At 42.7% G+C, this 20554-nt stretch overlaps 1 protein-coding gene across 1 annotated transcript in view; it reads left to right on the top strand.

Moving 5' to 3' along the window:
• Positions 1-20554, top strand: part of LOC126184977 (tetratricopeptide repeat protein 39B-like) — a 100069-nt gene that overhangs the window by 59032 nt on the left and 20483 nt on the right. Inside the window, exons 6-8 of the mRNA XM_049927677.1 lie at positions 8843-8908; positions 12733-12900; positions 12979-13142. Of these exons, the coding sequence (XP_049783634.1) occupies positions 8843-8908; positions 12733-12900; positions 12979-13142 (398 nt within the window). The remainder of the gene's footprint in view (positions 1-8842; positions 8909-12732; positions 12901-12978; positions 13143-20554) is intronic.

Here is a 20554-nt window from a genome sequence, read left to right as displayed (position 1 = left end):
AATAGAAAGTTGCACTTACCACAAATAATGATCCTAGCTCCTATCAAAGTAGTCCCCTTGACTATCTATACACAGTTGCCAATGTTTCTGAAGTTATTGGAAACAAGCAAAGAAATTTTCAGCTGCAATGTTTATAAGATTATTTGCCACAGCCTGTTGGGATGTCTGTGATATCCTGATGAAGCTTTCCTTTCAGTCGCCTTTTCACTTGTGGAAACGAGAAAAAATCACAAGGCGAGAGGTCAGGTGAATATGACGGGCATGGGATGGCAATAACAAAATGTCTGGCCAGATACTCGATAACAGATAAAGCAGTACGGGGTCTCGCAGTGGCACGCAGTAAGTCCCAGTCCCGAGAATGCCACAAATCAGGGCGGTGATGTCAAATTGCTTGTCGCAAACGTTTCATGACTTCGCTGTAAAGAGTTCGGTTCACTGTGTGACACGGAGGAATATACTCGCGGTGAACTAATTGTTTACTATCAAAGAATGTGATCGACATATCTCATTCTCGAACATTGCCGTCTGACTTTTTTTCAAGACTGGTGATCCAGGGCTGTGCCATTCAGCACTTTGACGCTTCACGTGAGGGCCATACTCGTAGCAATAATCTTCAACTGAAATGTGTACCGAGCGGGGTGGTGCAGTGGTTAGACACTGGACTCGCATTCAGGAGGACGACGGTTCAATCCCGCGTCCGGCCATCCCAATTTACGTTTTCCGTGATTTCCCTAAATCGCTCCAGACAAATGCCGGGACGGTTCCTTTCAAAGGTCACGGCCGACTTCCTTCCCCGTCCTTCCCTAATCCGACGAGACCGATGACCTCGCTGTCTGGTCTCCTTCCCCAAACAAACCGACCGACCGACTGACTGACTGAAATGTGTGATTACTTCTGGCTCTATCCAGTGGTTCTGTTTGTCTGTTAGTGTGTGAAGGATGAGTTTTGCATTAAGTTTCCATTTCCCTAAATCTGTGCATGAAATCTCATGACACACATCATGATTCGTATTAAGTTCTTCCCATGTTGCCCGCACAGCTGCATGATGGTCTTCTTGCAATAAGTGCCTTACACACTCAGCATTCACATCAGTATGTGCTGTAGATGGGCGGCCAGCTCTGGGATCCTCTTGCACTGAATTTCTGCATTCACAAAATCTTTTGTGCCACTCAAAAAAATGACCTCTTGAAAATGCCTCACCCCCATAGTCTTGCCTAGTCATTGCCCATGTTTCACAAGGGGTTTTCCTGAACTTAATACAAACTCTATGTTCACTCATTGCTCACAATCATCATCCGATCCATCGTGTCACTGTAAGTACTGCGCCAAGAACCAAAAAAAGTGTATTGTTAAGCCCAGCCCTGCCACCTAGTGAGTTTGTGTGGAAGCACAGCGAAGGTCACTTCGGAGACACACGTATACCTGGTAACATTAAAAAAAAATTTCCTTTTTAGTCTTGCATACTCAGAAATAAAAAAATAAAAAAACCATCCTGGAACTTTTCTGACAAAGGGAGCATTTCGCAATTATTTTTAATGGATACGGGTGTTGTGGTATTCGGTCCCACTACAATGACCTTTTTGTCACTAATCCTTTTATCCGTCATGACACACACTACTTGTTCAGGATTGTTTGTTGTCAAGAGATCTATGTTACTGCAACCATTTACGCTTGATGTAGGCTCCTGAACTAACTGCTCAAAATAATTTTTGGAGAAAGTGTTTGGCAAAATTTCTGTGTTTAATGGGTTTCTAAAGAATTAGAATGACGACTTAAGGCTCTACCAGCAGTGACATATCTAATATCTCACTTCTTCATCAAAATGTAAACAAAGTGGCATTGATAATATCGTAGACTGAATTCCACTCCTTTTTCCAAAAGAATAGTATAAAACATCTGACCACTGCTCCTTTTCACCCTGCATTTATGTCAGAAGCAGAGAGGTTAGTCAGAACTTTTAAAACTCAAATGAACAGTATAAAAATTGTGACCTCTGAGGAAATCCTGACATGCTACCATGATACATGTCAGTCCACCCTCATGTATGGCAGAAGTCCAACCAAGCTGCAGCACGAGCACAAGCTCCGTGCCAATTTTGATCTTTTTTACACGACCGTGCGAACTCCGTCATGGTAGCCGTGCCCTTACAACTGTACAGTGTCTGTAGTCCGGGCTGTGGACTCGAGGGGGTTGTCACTGTTGATGAGTTGGGAGGGGAGTTGGAGGAGCATCGCCAGAGAAGAGCACCTTGAGTGACATCAAAATTTGCTCTGGCTGCAACAACTTGCTGATGCTCATGGCATGACCTCATCATGGCATAAAAAGCCACCTGAGATGGAGACAACTGCCAACTATGCCTCCCAGCCAGCCCAGATCAAGGCTACTGCCTCCCAGATGAGTGCAGCCTCTGCCTCCACAGTATGCCTGCCATGCCTAGACCACTACATGGAACATAACAAGGCAAAATGGATGCCTCTAGCTTTGGAAATCTCATCACTACATGAAATAAAGTCCCTGATTGATGCCCCATTCCCCACCAGCTGTTGGGACAGATACACACCTTTCCCGTGCCTGTCTCCCCCCCCCCCTCCCCCCGACCTGGTGCACACCAGTCACTATCACCCAAATGGGCTGGTTGAACAGAGTAGGAGAAATTGAATATCCCACCCCTCCAGATTTATAGGAAACCTACTCAGTGTGTTATTGCAATAGTGTATGTGTACTAGATAATTCAGCTTCATGGATTGCAGCAAACATGTTACATGGAGACACCTGTTGGCATATGTGCAGGGAATACTTATCTGACCCAGCAGGTGGATCAGAAGTTTGTATCTTGTTACTGAAGCCTGTCTACACAGACCCTCAAATACAGCAGGTACCTCACTATGCTATTAGTACTGGTTCACATTACTTGCAGTCATAACATCTGCTTCCTACTACATTTTTGGCCCTCGACTTGGCATCAGTCTTGGTTTCTACATGATGCTTGCTTCATCCCAGTTATCTGACTTGATTGTGTCAGTTTATATCACAAAAACAAATCCTTAAGAGGTGATAGCTCCATGAGTCAATCACAGCCAAGAAAAAGGCATGTGGTAGCTCAGAACTTAATACTTGAACACTGCAAAATACTATCAAAAAGAGTGTCTGTAAGTCTCAGACTTTGTTGGTCTCATTAAATGAAGAAAACTTTGGTAGAAGCAGCGGGTTCTCCTGCTGTAGCTGTGGTGTTTGTGTATGGTTCAATTGCATCAGTAGCTGGCAATGCAACCCTTATTAATGGAATTCCTCCTCAAAAAAGTTTAGTATATCTTGATCAGTCTTGATTTATTACAATGTAAGGAATACAAAGGACTTCATTACTACTTTTTTGTTCCTATATGAATACAGTTTTACTGAACAAAGTGTAACTTTGAATGTTGATAACAGCACACACAACAGTATAATGAGCAATAGCTAGTAACAGTGTTAGGTAAAGTGTCTCATAGCCAGTAAATGTTTACTGTACAAACAGGTCTACGGTGAGTGAGTTGATCACAACCAGAACAATGTCCAGAAAGAATAAAACAGTTGAGAAATTTAATCAGAATTGTTACAGCAAAGTAGAGGTATGAAAGTTAAGTGAAGCACTCAGGCATAAACACGTGAGAAGTGTTGTGTTGTGGTCATATGCCTTGTACGTAGCTGAGAGTGGAAAGGCCCACCAGATGCCACTGTACCTTGGTGGCAGTACTGTATTAACAGCCAGACTGTCTAAATCAGTGTCCAGCTGCAACACCAGAATCAGGTATTTGGTGCCTGTGTTTGTTCTCTCGAGCAGTTTGCAGGTGGACGTTTGGTTTTGGTTGCACCATTGTTGACAGCCATGGTAAAAATTTCACATTCATTCTTCACAAGTGCATATGCTGAGCCAAAATTGAAGAAACCAATTCACTGCTTACCCCTACCTTGTTCACAAGTTATAAGACTGTTGTATTATATGTAATAAAATTAAAACACCTGCAGTCATGTTGATGCTATTTTATTATATTGCAACCACCTTTGGTGACTCGATGCACCATCTTCATGCCTTAAATGACACTGAGGGGGAGCATTTCAACCATACACACGATCCCATCAGTGGCCGATGTCTATTAAATTGCTTCCCCAGAATACAGTAAAAGCAATGTTGTGCCTACAACCAACAGATACATCACCACTTCCACAGTATTCTATGGCAGCTAGTTCATAGTTGTTTGCCACTGATGGGATCTAGTGTATGAGTTCATCCCCTCAGCACCAATTAAGGCCTGAAGATGGTGTATCGAGTCACCGGAACTGGTCGCAATATAATAAAATAATATTGAAATGATGGCTACAGGTGTTTGTTTCATTTTCTTACTTAAGTGAATAGCTGAAGTCCTGCAGAGCATCAATCATAAGGATGAACATACAAGAAGTTGTTGTATGACTGTCTGGTATGATCAGAGTTCACACTGGTTCAATAGCACTGTGATTCTGGATTCTCAAGAATCAGTACTACAGTAACATGCTCATCAATGCAACCCTGGAAGTCTGTTGAATTTTGTGAATGATTTCCACTAGGTTGCCACCATGCCTTAGCAAAATTTAATACAGCATTGATGTTAAAGAATTGTGTGGCTTTTTGGAGCAGTTGATAACAGGATCAGTTGTTCACTATGTTATGTGCTTTGCAGACAAACAGCTTACATACCTATGGACTGGAAAATCTTCATGCACATACTTCAATGTCCCCCACCTATTATGTTTCATTTGTTTGTGTGTGAACAGTTCGATGGATAACAGCCATAAGTGCCCAATGTCCAAAATTAAAAATTTTGAATTTGTTCTGCCATGTGCACATGGTATTGTATAGGTCTGCCACCATAAGGTAGTACTGAAACTACTACAAAATATGCACTTTCAATATAGTGTAGATACCTGTACACACGTCAAGGCCTTAACCCTCAATGGAAGCAGACAGGTAGTAGGCAAGAGAATGCTGACTGAAGTTGGATTTTCTATGAAAGACATGTTGAAATTTGAGAGAAACTAAGTCCAAACTTCACAAAATGTTGAATATTTAAAAGTAGATTTGCTAGCCCCAAACAGTTTATCATGTAACCAAATAAACTAACATATGGGATAAGCATATGTGGTGCGGTCTTGTTTACTGTTGTGTGCTGGATTTTCAAATTCAGAAATGAACTCAAGTGGTAGCAGTAGTGGTTGCAGGTAGTGATTACGAGCCATCAGAGGACAGCAGTTACTACAGTAAGAAATAATTCCTTCTATAGGAAGAGAAAGTATGCAAAAGAACAGTGAAGTTTCACGTTCAGAAAAGTATGTGGGGATATTGAAATGTGCGAGAGATGAGAAGTATATATGAGTGACTAATAAGTTTATTCCAGCTAAGTAGTGTACAGCATATGTCTGCAAAATGGCTTGGAAAATGGAAAAGATCTTCGTAACTGATCAAATAAAGCAGTCAGACAGAAATATGTTATACTAAGAGAAAATCCATCTGATTGGAATATGTCAAGAACTTCCTTATTGCAAGATGACAAAATGGGGCTGACCATGCTGTGTGTAAGAAATACATTCAGAACACATTATAAATTCTTAGTGGAGCTATAACCATAGCTTTAAGATGAAAAATGTGATGAAAGTGATCACCATGTCGACTAAAGATCTGAATGTTGCCCCCACCCCCCTCCTTCTTCATCATTAGAAGACTAGTACAGAATAAGAAGATATAATTGGTAATTTCATAAAGTAATCACACTACTGTCATAAAGATACATCTGAAAAGTACCTCAGACCAATCATATAAAATGTATAGGAATCTGTGCATAAAAGTGAGAAAATGGTTCAAATGGCTCTGAGCACTATGGGACTTAAGATCTGAGGTCATCAGTCCCCTAGAACTTAGAGCTACTTAAACCTAACTTAACCTAAGGACATCACACATATCCATGCCCGAGGCAGGATTTGAACCTGCGACTGTAGCAGTCGTGCGGTTCCAGACTGAAGCGCCTAGAACCGCTTGGCCACCGCGGCTGGTGAGAAAACTATTCAGACCATGTACTAGCATATATCCCAGCACATTTGTAATGCAAAGATTAATCTGCATTTCCATCACTCGGCAGACGATACTTGTCGAAGAGCCAGTAGAACTGCATTGCAAACACAAGAAGTTACGAATGAAACAAGAATTGAAAAGGCAGTGTGGTGTCCACTTGCAGCAAGGAGGAGAAAGGAGGGTGAAAAGTCTAGGGCCAAGAGATGTCCAGGAGCTTTATTGAGCAAGCATTTGTGTTTGACTTGCAGAAAAGTTTATCTGCCTCAGGGTTAACAACAGGGGTAGGTTATTATAAGCAACAGTTCTGGGTACATAACCTTGGAATTTATGATAATGATCCCTCTGTGGGACAGAATTGTGTCTGCAGTGAAGAAGATGTATCTTTTGATATACTTGTGCAAAGGTGCTACAACATCTACATGATGGTTGGCCATTGACGGGAAAGGTTGTCAGAGTTGGGGAGGGTGGCTGTGTTTGTCATTGCTACATACTTCTTGCCCAATACCACATGGCACAGAGATCCCAGTAGTCACAGTTCTCACACAACAATATGTTTTTTACACCTGCCTCCATATTATCCCCCATGTAAAGATGTACAGCAAGATCTTCTCAAGGCTATCTTCACCCCTTTCTCCTTGTAAGAGACTTCACTATCTTAACTGGCGTGCTGTGTGCTCTTCTACCATATGACTTAGGGAATGAGTGAGGAACACACTCATTCAGCTAGAAGAAATATGCCTACAGGATTTTGACCAGATGACACACAAGAGCTATACTCTGCTACTTATATCTCCTCTATCCCGGTCGGGTTGGGGATTTTCTCTGCCCGGGGACTGGGTGTTTGTAATGTCCTGATCATTTCATCATCATTATTCATGAACGTGGCAAGATTGGACTGTGTAAAGATTGGCACTTTGTATGGGCACTGATAACCGTGCTGTGAGCACCGCGCAAACCCATCGTCATCGTCATCGTCATCATCATCGTCATCGTCATCATCATCATCATCATCAACATCTCTCTTCTAGTTCTTGCAGATAATGTTTGATGGGAAGTAGTCATAGATTTCCATTTCAGTGACTTCTTTCCATTGGGGCCAATCCATAGAACAGAGTAATCATCAAAAGGCAGCAACAGAAATTACTCAGCCATTCAGGACATTGTACAGCCTGATGGCTCTGTTTGAGCAACAAAGTGCTGACCAGGATTTGCATTATAATTAGCATTATAATTTACCAAAGTTGTAAAAACACCATACGAAAATCTTGTCATCACACTAGAAAACAGACTGTCCTGTAATGGAGTTGAGAATGCTTCTGGGTATTGAGAGACAGGCATCTGGTTACATACAAATTTAAGTGTAGCCCATCAGCAGAAAATGTTACATCCCTTTGAATTTTGAGAGCAAAAGTGGGGCACATTGTTAAAGACACCAAGGAAAAAACATTGAATTCTTGAATTCCACATCCGCCAAATATGTTGGTGAAATCTATAGTAGTTTTCATCCATGTTGCCTTTGCTCATCAGTAGAGCTGTGCAGCAAAATTCAACACAGATCTTCACTTGCTAAAATCTCTGTGAATGGTGGTGTTAATAATATCTGTATTAATTCTCTAGCGCCTTTTACATCAATATATGAAACTTGGTATCAGCATGTGTTATACTTGCTTGTTGTAGATCTGTCATCATGCTTGTCAACAGTTGATCCAATTTAAGTGCATCATCAATGGTTCCTATTCTGATAACCTTGTAGACAGCTATAAACACATTTTCTGCCTACAGATTCCATCCTATATATTTTTGTCATCAGAAGCATCTCTGTTGCTGTTCATTGCAGCTTTAAACAGAGCCTGGGGCTTTGGATTGCTCCGTTCTCCTGTGATATGAGCTTTCATACTCACTGCATTTGGCTGTTCTCAGCAGACATATCTGCTTCAGCTTAGTGTGATGTATGGTGTGTTTCTCATTGTGTCTCCATATCCCTGCACACTGCAGAAGGCAGTGGAGCAACTGAGAATCCATCAAATTTCCAGCTCCTTCAGTGCCCTATAAGCATTACAAAAGAGCTACTGTATAGAGTGGAAAAAGAATTTCTTAAAACATCAGAATGACCTTTCCGATATTCAGAACCAAGGAAGTAAGTTTTCTCCTACAGAGTCTTACAGGCAGTGAGATAAAGTTTAGGATAAAGGTGTAAAAAGAGAACTGAGTAAGTGTCAGACATTCATAATTACATAAGTCAAATGTATTTACAGAACTCAGGATATGAAAACTAGGAATTGTCAAAAGAAATGTGCTGTGGCATTTTGACAATGAAGTAGTAAATATGATCACTGTAATGTCATAAAATAAATTATCATTGGTGTGTTGCAGATCAAGGCAGTTACAAATTGTTTGATTCTATTTTTAATGATAATAGAACATGAAAAAGTGAGAACGTATTGCAGTTGTTCAGGACTTACATAATGTTTTAGGTTAATTGACGTGGATCCAAGGTTCAGTCACATCCAGGCGTCCAGATATATGTTTTATGTAGTTCTCTGTTGTTGATTTATTTGTTTCCTTACAGTGATCTAAAAGTTGACTTTCTTATTGCTTGTTCTTTCAGTATTAAAACTACAGTCATAATCATGCGGCTTTTTCTATGAAACTTAATTTTTTGAATATCATTGTTGGGAGGTTTTACTGTGACTTCATTTAAGTGTTAGAAGACCAGCTGGCATTCAGACTCTGTTTCATTGAATATTACTGTCTTTCCAGATGATATCTCTACTGCCTGCTCGTGTAATTAAGCTCCTAGAGTTCATCGGATTTTCAGGTAACAAGGTAGGTACTTCTATTGCAATTTCATTATCATTGTAGTTGTGTTTCCTACTACACTCCTGGAAATTGAAATAAGAACACCGTGAATTCATTGTCCCAGGAAGGGGAAACTTTATTGACACATTCCTGGGGTCAGATACATCACATGATCACACTGACAGAACCACAGGCACATAGACACAGGCAACAGAGCATGCACAATGTCGGCACTAGTACAGTGTATATCCACCTTTCGCAGCAATGCAGGCTGCTATTCTCCCATGGAGACGATCGTAGAGATGCTGGATGTAGTCCTGTGGAACGGCTTGCCATGCCATTTCCACCTGGCGCCTCAGTTGGACCAGCGTTCGTGCTGGACGTGCAGACCGCGTGAGACGACGCTTCATCCAGTCCCAAACATGCTCAATGGGGGACAGATCCGGAGATCTTGCTGGCCAGGGTAGTTGACTTACACCTTCTAGAGCACGTTGGGTGGCACGGGATACATGCGGATGTGCATTGTCCTGTTGGAACAGCAAGTTCCCTTGCCGGTCTAGGAATGGTAGAACGATGGGTTCGATGACGGTTTGGATGTACCGTGCACTATTCAGTGTCCCCTCGACATTCACCAGTGGTGTACGGCCAGTGCAGCCGGGTGTTGGCCCTGTGTGCCTCGGTCGTATGCAGTCCTGATTGTGGCGCTCACCTGCACGGCGCCAAACACGCATACGACCATCATTGGCACCAAGGCAGAAGCGACTCTCATCGCTGAAGACGACACGTCTCCATTCGTCCCTCCATTCACGCCTGTCGCGACACCACTGGAGGCGGGCTGCACGATGTTGGGGCGTGAGCGGAAGACGGCCTAACGGTGTGCGGGACCGTAGCCCAGCTTCATGGAGACGGTTGCGAATGGTCCTCGCCGATACCCCAGGAGCAACAGTGTCCCTAATTTGCTGGGAAGTGGCGGTGCGGTCCCCTACGGCACTGCGTAGAATCCTATGGTCTTGGCGTGCATCCGTGCGTCACTGCGGTCCGGTCCCAGGTCGACGGGCACGTGCACCTTCCGCCGACCACTGGCGACAACATCGATGTACTGTGGAGACCTCACGCCCCACGTGTTGAGCAATTCGGCGGTACGTCCACCCGGCCTCCCGCATGCCCACTATACGCCCTCGCTCAAAGTCCGTCAACTGCACATACGGTTCACGTCCACGCTGTCGCGGCATGCTACCAGTGTTAAAGACTGCCACGGCAAACTGGCTGACACTGACGGCGGCGGTGCACAAATGCTGTGCAGCTAGCGCCATTTGACGGCCAACACCGCGGTTCCTGGTGTGTCCGCTGTGCCGTGCGTGTGATCATTGCTTGTACAGCCCTCTCGCAGTGTCCGGAGCAAGTATGGTGGGTCTGACACACCGGTGTCAATGTGTACTTTTTTCCATTTCCAGGAGTGTATTTGCGTGTTTTATAATGTCTATGTTTTACTGTGCCATTAAGAACTATTGAAATATGTCTTCTCCTAAATTATGGAATAGTATAAAATCCACGATAGAAGATAATAAATTAAGAGAATAAAACACAAATTACCAAATAGAGGAGGTGCTCAAACAGTGTACAGGCAGTTTTGAGAGACAGGAAATTCTGTTGTTGAAAAGTAAATGATGTACCATTCTCAGAAATCCATCTGAAAAATGACACACAATGAGTAGAACTTAAAAATGTACCAACAGCACAAACAAAGAGCTGAAATTTTTATTCCTTAAGTAGTAAACAATGGAGTTCAGAAGGAAATGTGTCTGTCGACAAGCAGATCACAATGAGTTAGACTATGTGATCAAAAGTATCCCTGACACTTGGCTGAAAATGACTTAAAAGTTCGTGGCGCCTTCCATTGGTAATGCTGGAATTCAATATGGTGTTGGCACACCCTTAGCCTTGGTAACAGCTTCCACTCTCACAGGCATACGTCCAGTCAGGTGCTAGAAGGTTTCTTGGGGAATGGCAACCCATTCTTCATGGAGTGCTGCACTGAGGAGAGGTATCACTGTTGGTCGATGAGGCCTGGCACTAAGTCAGCATTCCAAAACATCCCAAAGGTGTTCTGTAGGATTCAGGTCAGAACGCTGTGCAGGCCAGTCCATTACAGGGATGTTATTGTCATGTAACCACTCCACCACAGGCCGTGCATTATGAACAGGTGCTCGATAGTGTTGAAAGATGCAATTGCTATCCCCAAATTTTGCTCTTCAACAGTGGGAAGCAAGAAGGTGCTTAAAAGATCAGTTTTCTGCAATTTTGCGGCACAAAACAACAAGGGGTGCAAGCCCCCCTCCATCAAAAACATGACCACATCATAACACCACCGCCTCTGAATTATACTGTTGGCACTACACATGCTGGCAGATGACGTTCACCAGGCATTTGCCATACCCACACCCTGACATCAGATTGCCACATTGTGTACCGTGATTTGTCACTCCACACAATGTTTTTCCGCTGTTCAGTCGTCCAATGTTTACGCTCCTTACACCAAGCGAAGTGTCATTTGGCATTTACCGGCGTGATGTGTGGTTCATGAGCAGCAGCTCAACCATGAAATACAAGTTTTCTTACCTCCGTAACTGTCATAGTACTTGTAGGGGATGCAGATGCAGTAGTGGATGCAGATGCAGTTTGGAGTTCCTCTGTGATGGTCTGATAAGATGTCTGCCTATTACACATTACCGCCCTCTTCAACTGTCGTCAGTCTCTGTCAGTCAGCACATGAGGTTGGCCTGTATGCTTTCATGCTGTACGTGTTCCTTCACGTTTCTACTTCACTATCACATCAGAAACAGTGGACCTAGGGATGCTTAGGAGTGTGGAAATCTTGCGTACAGATGTATAACACAAGTGACACCCAATCACCTGATCACGTTCAAAGTCTGTGAGTTCCACGGAGTGCCCCATTCTGCTCTCTCATTATGTCTAATGACTGCTGAGGTTGCTGATGTGGAGTACCTGGCAGTAGGTGGTAGCCCAATGCACCTAATATGAAAAAAAAATATGTTTTTAGGATGTCCAGATACTTTTGATCACATAGTGTATTTGAACAATTTTTAAATGGATAGAAATGCAACAAAATTTAAAGAAACGTTAAGTATTAATTAATGTAATTATTCACTTTTCTTTCTTCCTTTCTTTCTTTCTTTTTTTTTAAAAAAAAAAAGAAATCTCGATAGGAATGGAACAAGAACAGAATTATCCATTGAGAAGTTATCTAAGATGGTAGTGGCATAAGGGCATAAGGACATATCATGAATGTTATCAATACTCTTGTACACAATCATTGAGCATTGCAAAGAATGGTCCAGAGATGTTAGTACACCGTGTACACGTCTATTGTGAAGTATTGGCATCATCTGAGATGCTTGGGTGAAACATATAGTAAATGCAGCTAATCAAATTGGATCAATAAGTACACAAAAATAACTATAACTGCCGAATTGAAACACTAATATTTTTACCATGAGAGGAACAGACTGTCATATATGAGGAATTTTAAAGTGCAATCTGAAATGTTTGTCATCTTTTCACTGATGAGAAATATATCACAATTATTTTCATTAATAACTGGTGATTGCAAAATTGTTGCTTCTTTATTAGAATTAATGTTTTATTGTTATTTGTTATTTCTTTAATTGTTGTTACTTGTTTGTTGTTTAGTGAGTATCTCTAGCATTCATTGTGGGTAATAATGTGTGTCAAGGCATACTGCAACTTGTTTGCATGATTAAATATATGAAAAATTTATAAGATGAATTATTAGTGGTGTAATATTTTAATGTTTTTGATTCATTTATCAGGAAGTAGGCCTCAGGGAACTGCAGGCTGGGTACCAGCTGCATAACAGTATTCGCCAAGTTTTGTGTGTCATGACACTCTTAGGATATCATCTAATTGTACTCTATGTACTGAGCCATACTGATGGAGACCTCGATTTTTGTGATGAGATTTTGAGTACACAACTCAAGGTTGGTTGCATCCCAGTTATTCCCACTTACATGTGTTAACAGTGACATCATTGTGTAATTAACAGTATTGTGATTTAGATGTATCCTGAAGGAGCTTGGTTCCTCTTCTTCAAAGGTCGACTTGAGTTTATGAAGGCAAATATTGATGATGCTATAAAATGGTACATTTCTTCGTGGAAATCCCAAAATATGTGGGTGCAGTTTCATCATATGTGTTTCTGGGAACTGATGTGGACAAACAGGTATCAATTTTTGTATTTTTATAATATCTTGTGTGAAGTTTCAGATCTTCTTAACTTAAAACTTTCACATCAGATTTCAGAGGTACAAATGTCAAAAGTTGCCTTGCTTCTCCTATTTTCATTCACTAATTTCTTATGACATCACTGTCTGCAGTAACTTATCATTGAGGAAAATGTGTCGTGCACAGATGTGTATAAAAAGGACAACGCGCAGTGCCCAGCCTAGACACTATTGTAAACAGGCCTTTAAACAGTTGTTCGTACTGACAGTGTCTGGACAGTACATTTGATGCATTCTGATCATTCCATTTAATTTCATTTCATTTATTCATTCAGTGAAACAAAGATCATTATCATTATAATGTATTTAATTCTGTTCCTAGTAAGCTGTGTGCAAAACATTGGTCCCCTATAACAAATTTCCTGTTAATTTCACTGTTGTTATGTTGTCCCTTTGTTCACTGTATCAAGTAGAACTATTGTAAATCCTACTGCTGTAGACGCTGTATGTCTGACACTTACGAAACCAAAACATTTCTTATATTTACTTACATAATTCATTACTTTTTTTCACTCATGAGATTGGTATTTTACCTAGAACTAGTGCCCTTTGGTTGTTTCTTACTTTATCTCCTTCTTGACTTCGTACTAAACAGTGAGTAATAGCATTGGTATCTGCATATGAAGGGCCACATTACTTCTTTTAGGTAGTGAGTACATATAATGCATACATTTTGAGAACTAAAGCTGTGCAGTGAGTTGTCATGTACACTGTTACACAGCAATTGCAGTTGACCATGTTGTGCCATACAGCATCCTCTGTAGCTGGGCCATTCATGTACATGGCCAACTGATTGGTGATCGTGCCCACATGACATGTCTGCTTCAAGAGGAGGATGCTGTATAGAACTGGTCTTGCAGCTGAGTCTTCCACACAGATGTGGCACAAACCTAAATTGCTTAATGTTGCAAATGGCGTGATGGTTCCTTTGGAATGGGTATATCCAGTTTCCTTCCCCCACTCTGAGCCTGTTCTCTGTCCCTAATCACCACATCATTGTTAATCATCCTTCTTTATTTTTTGTGGATGTAGCCCATTTGAAAGTAAGAGTGCTGTAAGGATGGACTAGCAAACTCAGTAAACTGAGTAGGCTAAAAGTGAATGGAGCAAATTTGATCTGGAAAGAGTGGCAGCTATTCAAGCAGAAGTCTTTGTTTAGTGCAAAACACACATTCTCATAAGCCATTTGAAAAGTGGAGTAGGACTTCCAGAAATGTCTCATTGAGCAAAAGAGAATCCTGTGAAACTGAAATGCCAGATGGATTTGGTGTTGGGGTTGTGGAGGAATAGAAACAGTATTTCTTGAGCATGGTCCATAAAACCTTTGCCCATGAATATGAACTAAACAAGGAGTTTATGATTTGCGTATCAGGATTCCACTAGCAACAATGTGGCAAATATGCGTGTTAAGTGAGTGTCTATGGAGGTGTCACACTTGTGTCTTTAGAATGGGAGGCTAGGGCAACTGACAGAAGGTACAAACTGAAAAAGTCAAATAATTTCTGTGGAAGCACATTAATAATAAAATTTGGAAAATGCTGAGGAAGCAGACACTGTTGCACTCTTGGTTCAAAAAAGAATTCACAAATATCGACAGGCAAAAGTTGATAGAGATTTGTGCATCTGTAATGAGATTTAGTTATAATAGAAGGAAACATTCCACGAAGGAAAAATATACCTAAAAACAAAGATGATGTGACTTACCAAATGAAAGTGGTGGCAGGTCGACAGACACACAAACGAACACAAACATACACACAAAATTCAAGCTTTCGCAACAAACTGTTGCCTCATCAGGAAAGAGGGAAGGAGAGGGAAAGACGAAAGGATGTGGGTTTTAAGGGAGATGGTAAGGAGTCATTCCAGTCCCGGGAGCGGAAAGACTTACCTTAGGGGGAAAAAAGGATGGGTATACACTCGCACACACACACATATCCATCCACACATATACAGACACAAGCAGACATATTTAAAGACAAAGAGTTTGAGAGACAACTCTTTGTCTTTAAATATGTCTGCTTGTGTCTGTATATGTGTGGATGGATATGTGTGTGTGTGCGAGTGTATACCCGTCCTTTTTTCCCCCTAAGGTAAGTCTTTCCGCTCCCGGGACTGGAATGACTCCTTACCATCTCCCTTAAAACCCACATCCTTTCGTCTTTCCCTCTCCTTCCCTCTTTCCTGATGAGGCAACAGTTTGTTGCGAAAGCTTGAATTTTGTGTGTATGTTTGTGTTCGTTTGTGTGTCTGTCGACCTGCCACCACTTTCATTTGGTAAGTCACATCATCTTTGTTTTTAGGTATATGTAATGAGATTTATGCGCGTAGCATACAACAGCTTCCATCTTTGTACCTTAGGAAAAGATCTTTCCAAGAACCTGAGAAAATTGTGGTTGTCCATAAGTTTTAAATTTTGTGTTTAAGAAATCATTCATGCAGGAGGATCGTACAAACTTATCACACAGACTCATGTATGGAGAATGTAGTTATAGGCATCCCTGGCCTAGAGAAGCAACTGAAAGAGTTGCAAACAAATAAGTCACCAGGCCTGGATGGAATACGAGTTTGGTTTTACAGAGTGCGCACTACGACAGTCGTCCCATACTGAACCTGCATATATCACGAATTTCTCACCCTGCGCATAGTCCCATGCAACTGGAAGAAAGCACAGGTGACTCCCATTCGTGAGAAGTGTAGAAGAGCAGACCTATACAATTACAGACCAATATTCTTAACATTGGTTTGCTGCAGAAGCCTAGAACATATTCTGAATTTGAATATAATAAATTTCTTTGAGACCAAAACACTTTTGTCCCCAAATTAAAAAGCATCTCTCATGCAAACCTCAGCTTGCCCTGTCCTCGCTTTCCGTGAACCTCGGATGAGGGACAACAGGTAGATCCTATATTCCCAGATAACCCATTCTGTGAGCATCTCTGAGATTTCTCAAGTAATAGAATCCAGAATTTCTCCAGTAATAGAATCCTATTTGCCAGAGACAAGGGTATCATCAGGTACGCTCCAGAGAACTGCGGTAAGACCATTCTAATTCTCTATATACGTAAATTATCTTACAGACTGAGTGACTTTTTGCCACTGATGCTGTGGTGTATGGGAAGGTATGATTGTTCAGTGACTGTTGAACGTTATAAGATGACATAGTCAAAATTTCTAGTTGCTGTAATGAATGGCAGCTTGCTCTATGTGTAGAAGCATGTAAGTTAATACAGATGAGTAGGAAAAACAATCCAGTAATGTTCGAATACAGCATTATGAAATAGAATAAGTGTTTAAGGATGATAGTAGGGAAGGTGAATGGTCAACTTCACCTTAGTGGGAGAATTTTGGAGAAGTGTAACTATTGTATAAAAGAGATAGGATATAGAACACTAGTGCATCCCATTCTCGATTACCGCTAGAGTGTGTAGTATCCCCACCAGATTGGATTAGAGGAAGCTTTACCTCTTGGCTCTTGCACAGTCCTGTGGCAAGAGGACGGCAGGCCCCCAGTGCGGTCCCGTGGCGAGGGCGCGGCAGGCCCCCGGCGTGGTGCTGTGTGTAGAGGGCCAGCCGCGGCTGTGCCTTCATGGCAAAGCTGGGGCATGGGAGCAGTAGTGGGTGGAGCAGAAGGAACATAGGTGAGGACTGTGGTGCTCACTGATCTGGTGCACCACTCTTGTGAGATCAGCCACGGCTGGATCCTCGCAGTGAAGGGAGAGGAGGACGGATGCTATGTCAGGCTCACGATCGACGGGAGAGAGGTGAACGGGTGGCTGATGAGGTGGGCTGCAACAATGAGTGCCCTGTAAATGTTGACGAACACCTCGTCACGAGGCTGCAGTGAAGATCCAAGTGGGACGCCACCCTCGAGAAGAGAGCTGAACCTGGCTGCATCGTCTGGATGAAGCAGCATAATAGCATCAGGTTCAGATGGTGGAGGACAGCCACCAGTCAGAACGATGGAACAGAAAGGCTGAGGTGCAGACCTGGGAAGCAATAGCAGGCAGAGCCATCATCAGGAAAGGGCAACCTTGTTTCTGAGAATGGCGAATCCTGGCACAGACAGGTCTTGCAGGAAAGCCTGTGAGGCCGCATCTGATCACCACAATAAAAGACAGGAAATGGCAGCAATCAGCTCGGGGTGGCACCGGGCAGTTTAACACAGAAGTGCTTGTCAGAGAAAAAGGCAGCAACACGAGACAGGTGAGATCCCTACTGAGAAGAGAGGAGGTCTGGAAGGGGAAGAAGGGAACCGGAGGTGGACGTGGAGCTTTGGCAATGGGTGGAACAGTGGGAGAGGTGTCAGAAAATGACAGGCCCAGATTATCGCAGGTGGAAGTGAGCAGTGATGCCACTGTTGGACTGGAGATGTAGTCACAAGGAGAACAGGAGGTGAAGGCACAGAAAGCCCTAGGGCATGGCCAATGAAGGGGAGTGTCAAGTGGCAGGCGGCACTGAAAATGGAAGAGAGACCTGGGCCAGCAGCAGGGGCACTGGTGACATGGGAACCCATAGTGGTGCAGGAGTAGGCCGTGCAGAGGAGGTGGCAGAGCCAGAGGTGACAGTAGGGCCAGAGAGGGCAGTGGAGCTGGATGATGCCTCAGAACTGGAGATGGTATCAGAGGCAGAGAGCATCTGATTCCAAGGATGCAATAGAGCGAGAGAGGCCAACAGGGACTGAGGAGTCATGTGCCATAGGCAGAGGGATGAGAGGCAACCGGGTGACAAACATTGGGAAGGAGATAGTCAAATGTATCAAACAAATAAAATCCAGTTGCTGGTGTGGAGTCCTGAGCAGGGAGTGCACCGTGATGGCAGAGTTCCCGTCGAAGAAGCTCAGAGGTGCACAGCCAGTGCTGTTCGTGTTGCAGAAGCTGTGCCGTCCTGCTTGTTGCGTGTTGGGGGCATTGTCACCAAACACTGCTGAATATACTGAGTGGTGTCCTGGTTTAAATGGTGCAACTGCTGTCTCCATAATTAGCATAGCTGTGGGAATGAGAGTTCCAGCAGAGGGGTGCATTCACTGTAAGGCCGAACAATTATCACTACCGTTCTTATGCATTTGGTCTTACAAGGAGGCAGGGATAAACACAATAATGTTGGTCCACAGCTTGCAATGAAAATAACACTTCAGTAGTAAACATACAAATGAACATTTCAAAGTTCAGAGTTGAAACAAGAAATAATATCCACTTCTGGTAGAATGATAAAATGTCTCGCTGTTGTCCAGCTCTGTGTCTTTGGTTGGTGTCTGGTTGGTATTCAGTTGACATCCTAGACGGTGGTCTGCCTGGTGTCTAACTCAGTCAGATGCAGGCTGGTCAATGTCTCGGCAGGAGTCTTGTGCCTCCCTGGACTGGTGGTCTTGGTGGCACTGAAGACAGCTGCAGAAGACCTACCAACAGATGAGTGTAGGGCACCACCAGCATTGAACCTGGAGCATGAGTGCTGTCAGCTAGTGGTTGTGCAGCATCTTAAATAATCTGATAGAAGGATTGCCGTGAGGGTCACCCAACATGCGGACATGAGTCACGTGGTATGTGGACAAAACACAGTTCTGTGTTCACAGTGTGGTTGTGTGTGCTGCTTTGGGGTGATGTGGGTGCCTCTTGTGGAACTCGCTGGAGTTTGGTGTGTACACGGACTGACATGTTGCTGTTGTTATCTGTCACTGTTTGTAAACACGTGGTGTGTATGATTGGAACCGGGATTGCTGCATGTGTCTGGCTGAGCACAGGACACCTAATGCGGATGTGCTCCGTGGTGATATTTGCCAGGTGAGTGGCTAGATATTACAAGTAGGCATGAAAGCAGTTAAAGTGTGTGCTGTATGGTTTGTTACTGGTAGGTTCAGTCAGGACGCGAGTATTATGAAGATGCTTTGTATAGTGACAAGCAAAAAAAATACACTTCAGACCACCTCGTCGACAGTGTAGCTAGCCTAGATTTACTTCTGCAGGCAGCTGAATATTAGATCATTTTACTAAAGTTTGAAAAATATCAAATACTTAAATTGGAAACAGGCCACGTCTACAGGGAAGTCCCTATGTATTTGTTATTTTTACAGAACATTATCACTTATAATGTGATACAAATACAGAATGATGGTCTCATCTCAGATTACAATTGACTACGAACTTTGACATACAGTTCTGACTAATGGTTTTGTTAGGTTGCAGCCAGATCTGAAGTAACACGATGCTGCTGTTGTAGGAGCAACTGAGTGGCACTGCACTCTGACATAGGTAATCTTCCAGCAGTGGTGGCATATGAAACTTCTGGAGGGTGTGTGTACACCAATGTCCCTCATTTGTTGCAGTGCTCGTCCTTTCTTGTGGTTGGTACGTACTTTGACGTTGGATATCGATCTCTGGAAGACCTCACACTTTGTGAACTCAAATGGGAATCCCCGGTGGGAAGATGACATTCTTTTTGTGAGGCACTATTGACAAAATTTAGAGAACTGGCATTTGAGGTTGACTTGTATAGAGGCATATAAATGGTCATTTTTCCCTAACTCTGTTTGTGAGTCAAAGGAAAAGGCTAGTAGTGGTGTAAGGTACCCTCCACCATGCACCGTGCACTGGCTTGTGGAGTGTTTATGTAGAACGGGCAATGATACAATGTCCAGGTTAGTTGAGTTTGCATTTTTTCCAACCATATAAAAGAAGGTTGTGTGAGGTTGTAAGAGTAAGGAAGGGTTGGGGTGGGAATCATTAAAACAAAGGTGTTTTTCATTGCCGCATGATCTTGTGAAATTTCGATCCATGACTTTCTCCTCCGAATGCAAAAATAGTTTGTTGGCAGCCACCTACAGCAGGAGAAATGATGATCATCATAAAATTGGAGAACTCAGAGCCCCCCTGGAAAGATTTAAGTGTTAATTTTCCCTGTGCACTGTCAGAGTGTGAAATGTTAGAGAAATAGCTTGAAGGTGGCACAATAAACTCTGTGCCAGGAACTGGATTGTGAACTGCAGAGTGATGATGTAGATGTAGATGTAGATGAAGGATATGCAGTCAGGTAACTGTTTCTAGGGTAGGTGACTGATTTAAGCAGGCACTGAAAGCACTGTTGGACTTTTTCTGAAATGAAATCCACATAGCAAGGTTGTAGGTAGTGCTGTCGCCAATTGGTGATGACCTTCCAGGAAATTACTGTGATTCATTGGATAAGAGGTGGTGCCTTTGTCAGTTAGTAAGTTAGGTAGGTAGGTAGATAGGTAGGTAGGTAGGTAGTTTTTTTGGTTAGTTAGCTACATGTTTCATATATGATTGGAATGATTGTTTTATAAAAATAGTGAGGAACCAGACACTTTACAATTTTTTTTTCATTATTGGTTTCAGCATTC

The sequence above is a fragment of the Schistocerca cancellata genome, chromosome 4, assembly GCF_023864275.1.
Source record: "Schistocerca cancellata isolate TAMUIC-IGC-003103 chromosome 4, iqSchCanc2.1, whole genome shotgun sequence".
NCBI lineage: Eukaryota > Metazoa > Arthropoda > Insecta > Orthoptera > Acrididae > Schistocerca > Schistocerca cancellata.
This window is presented reverse-complemented; position numbering and strand designations above follow the sequence as displayed.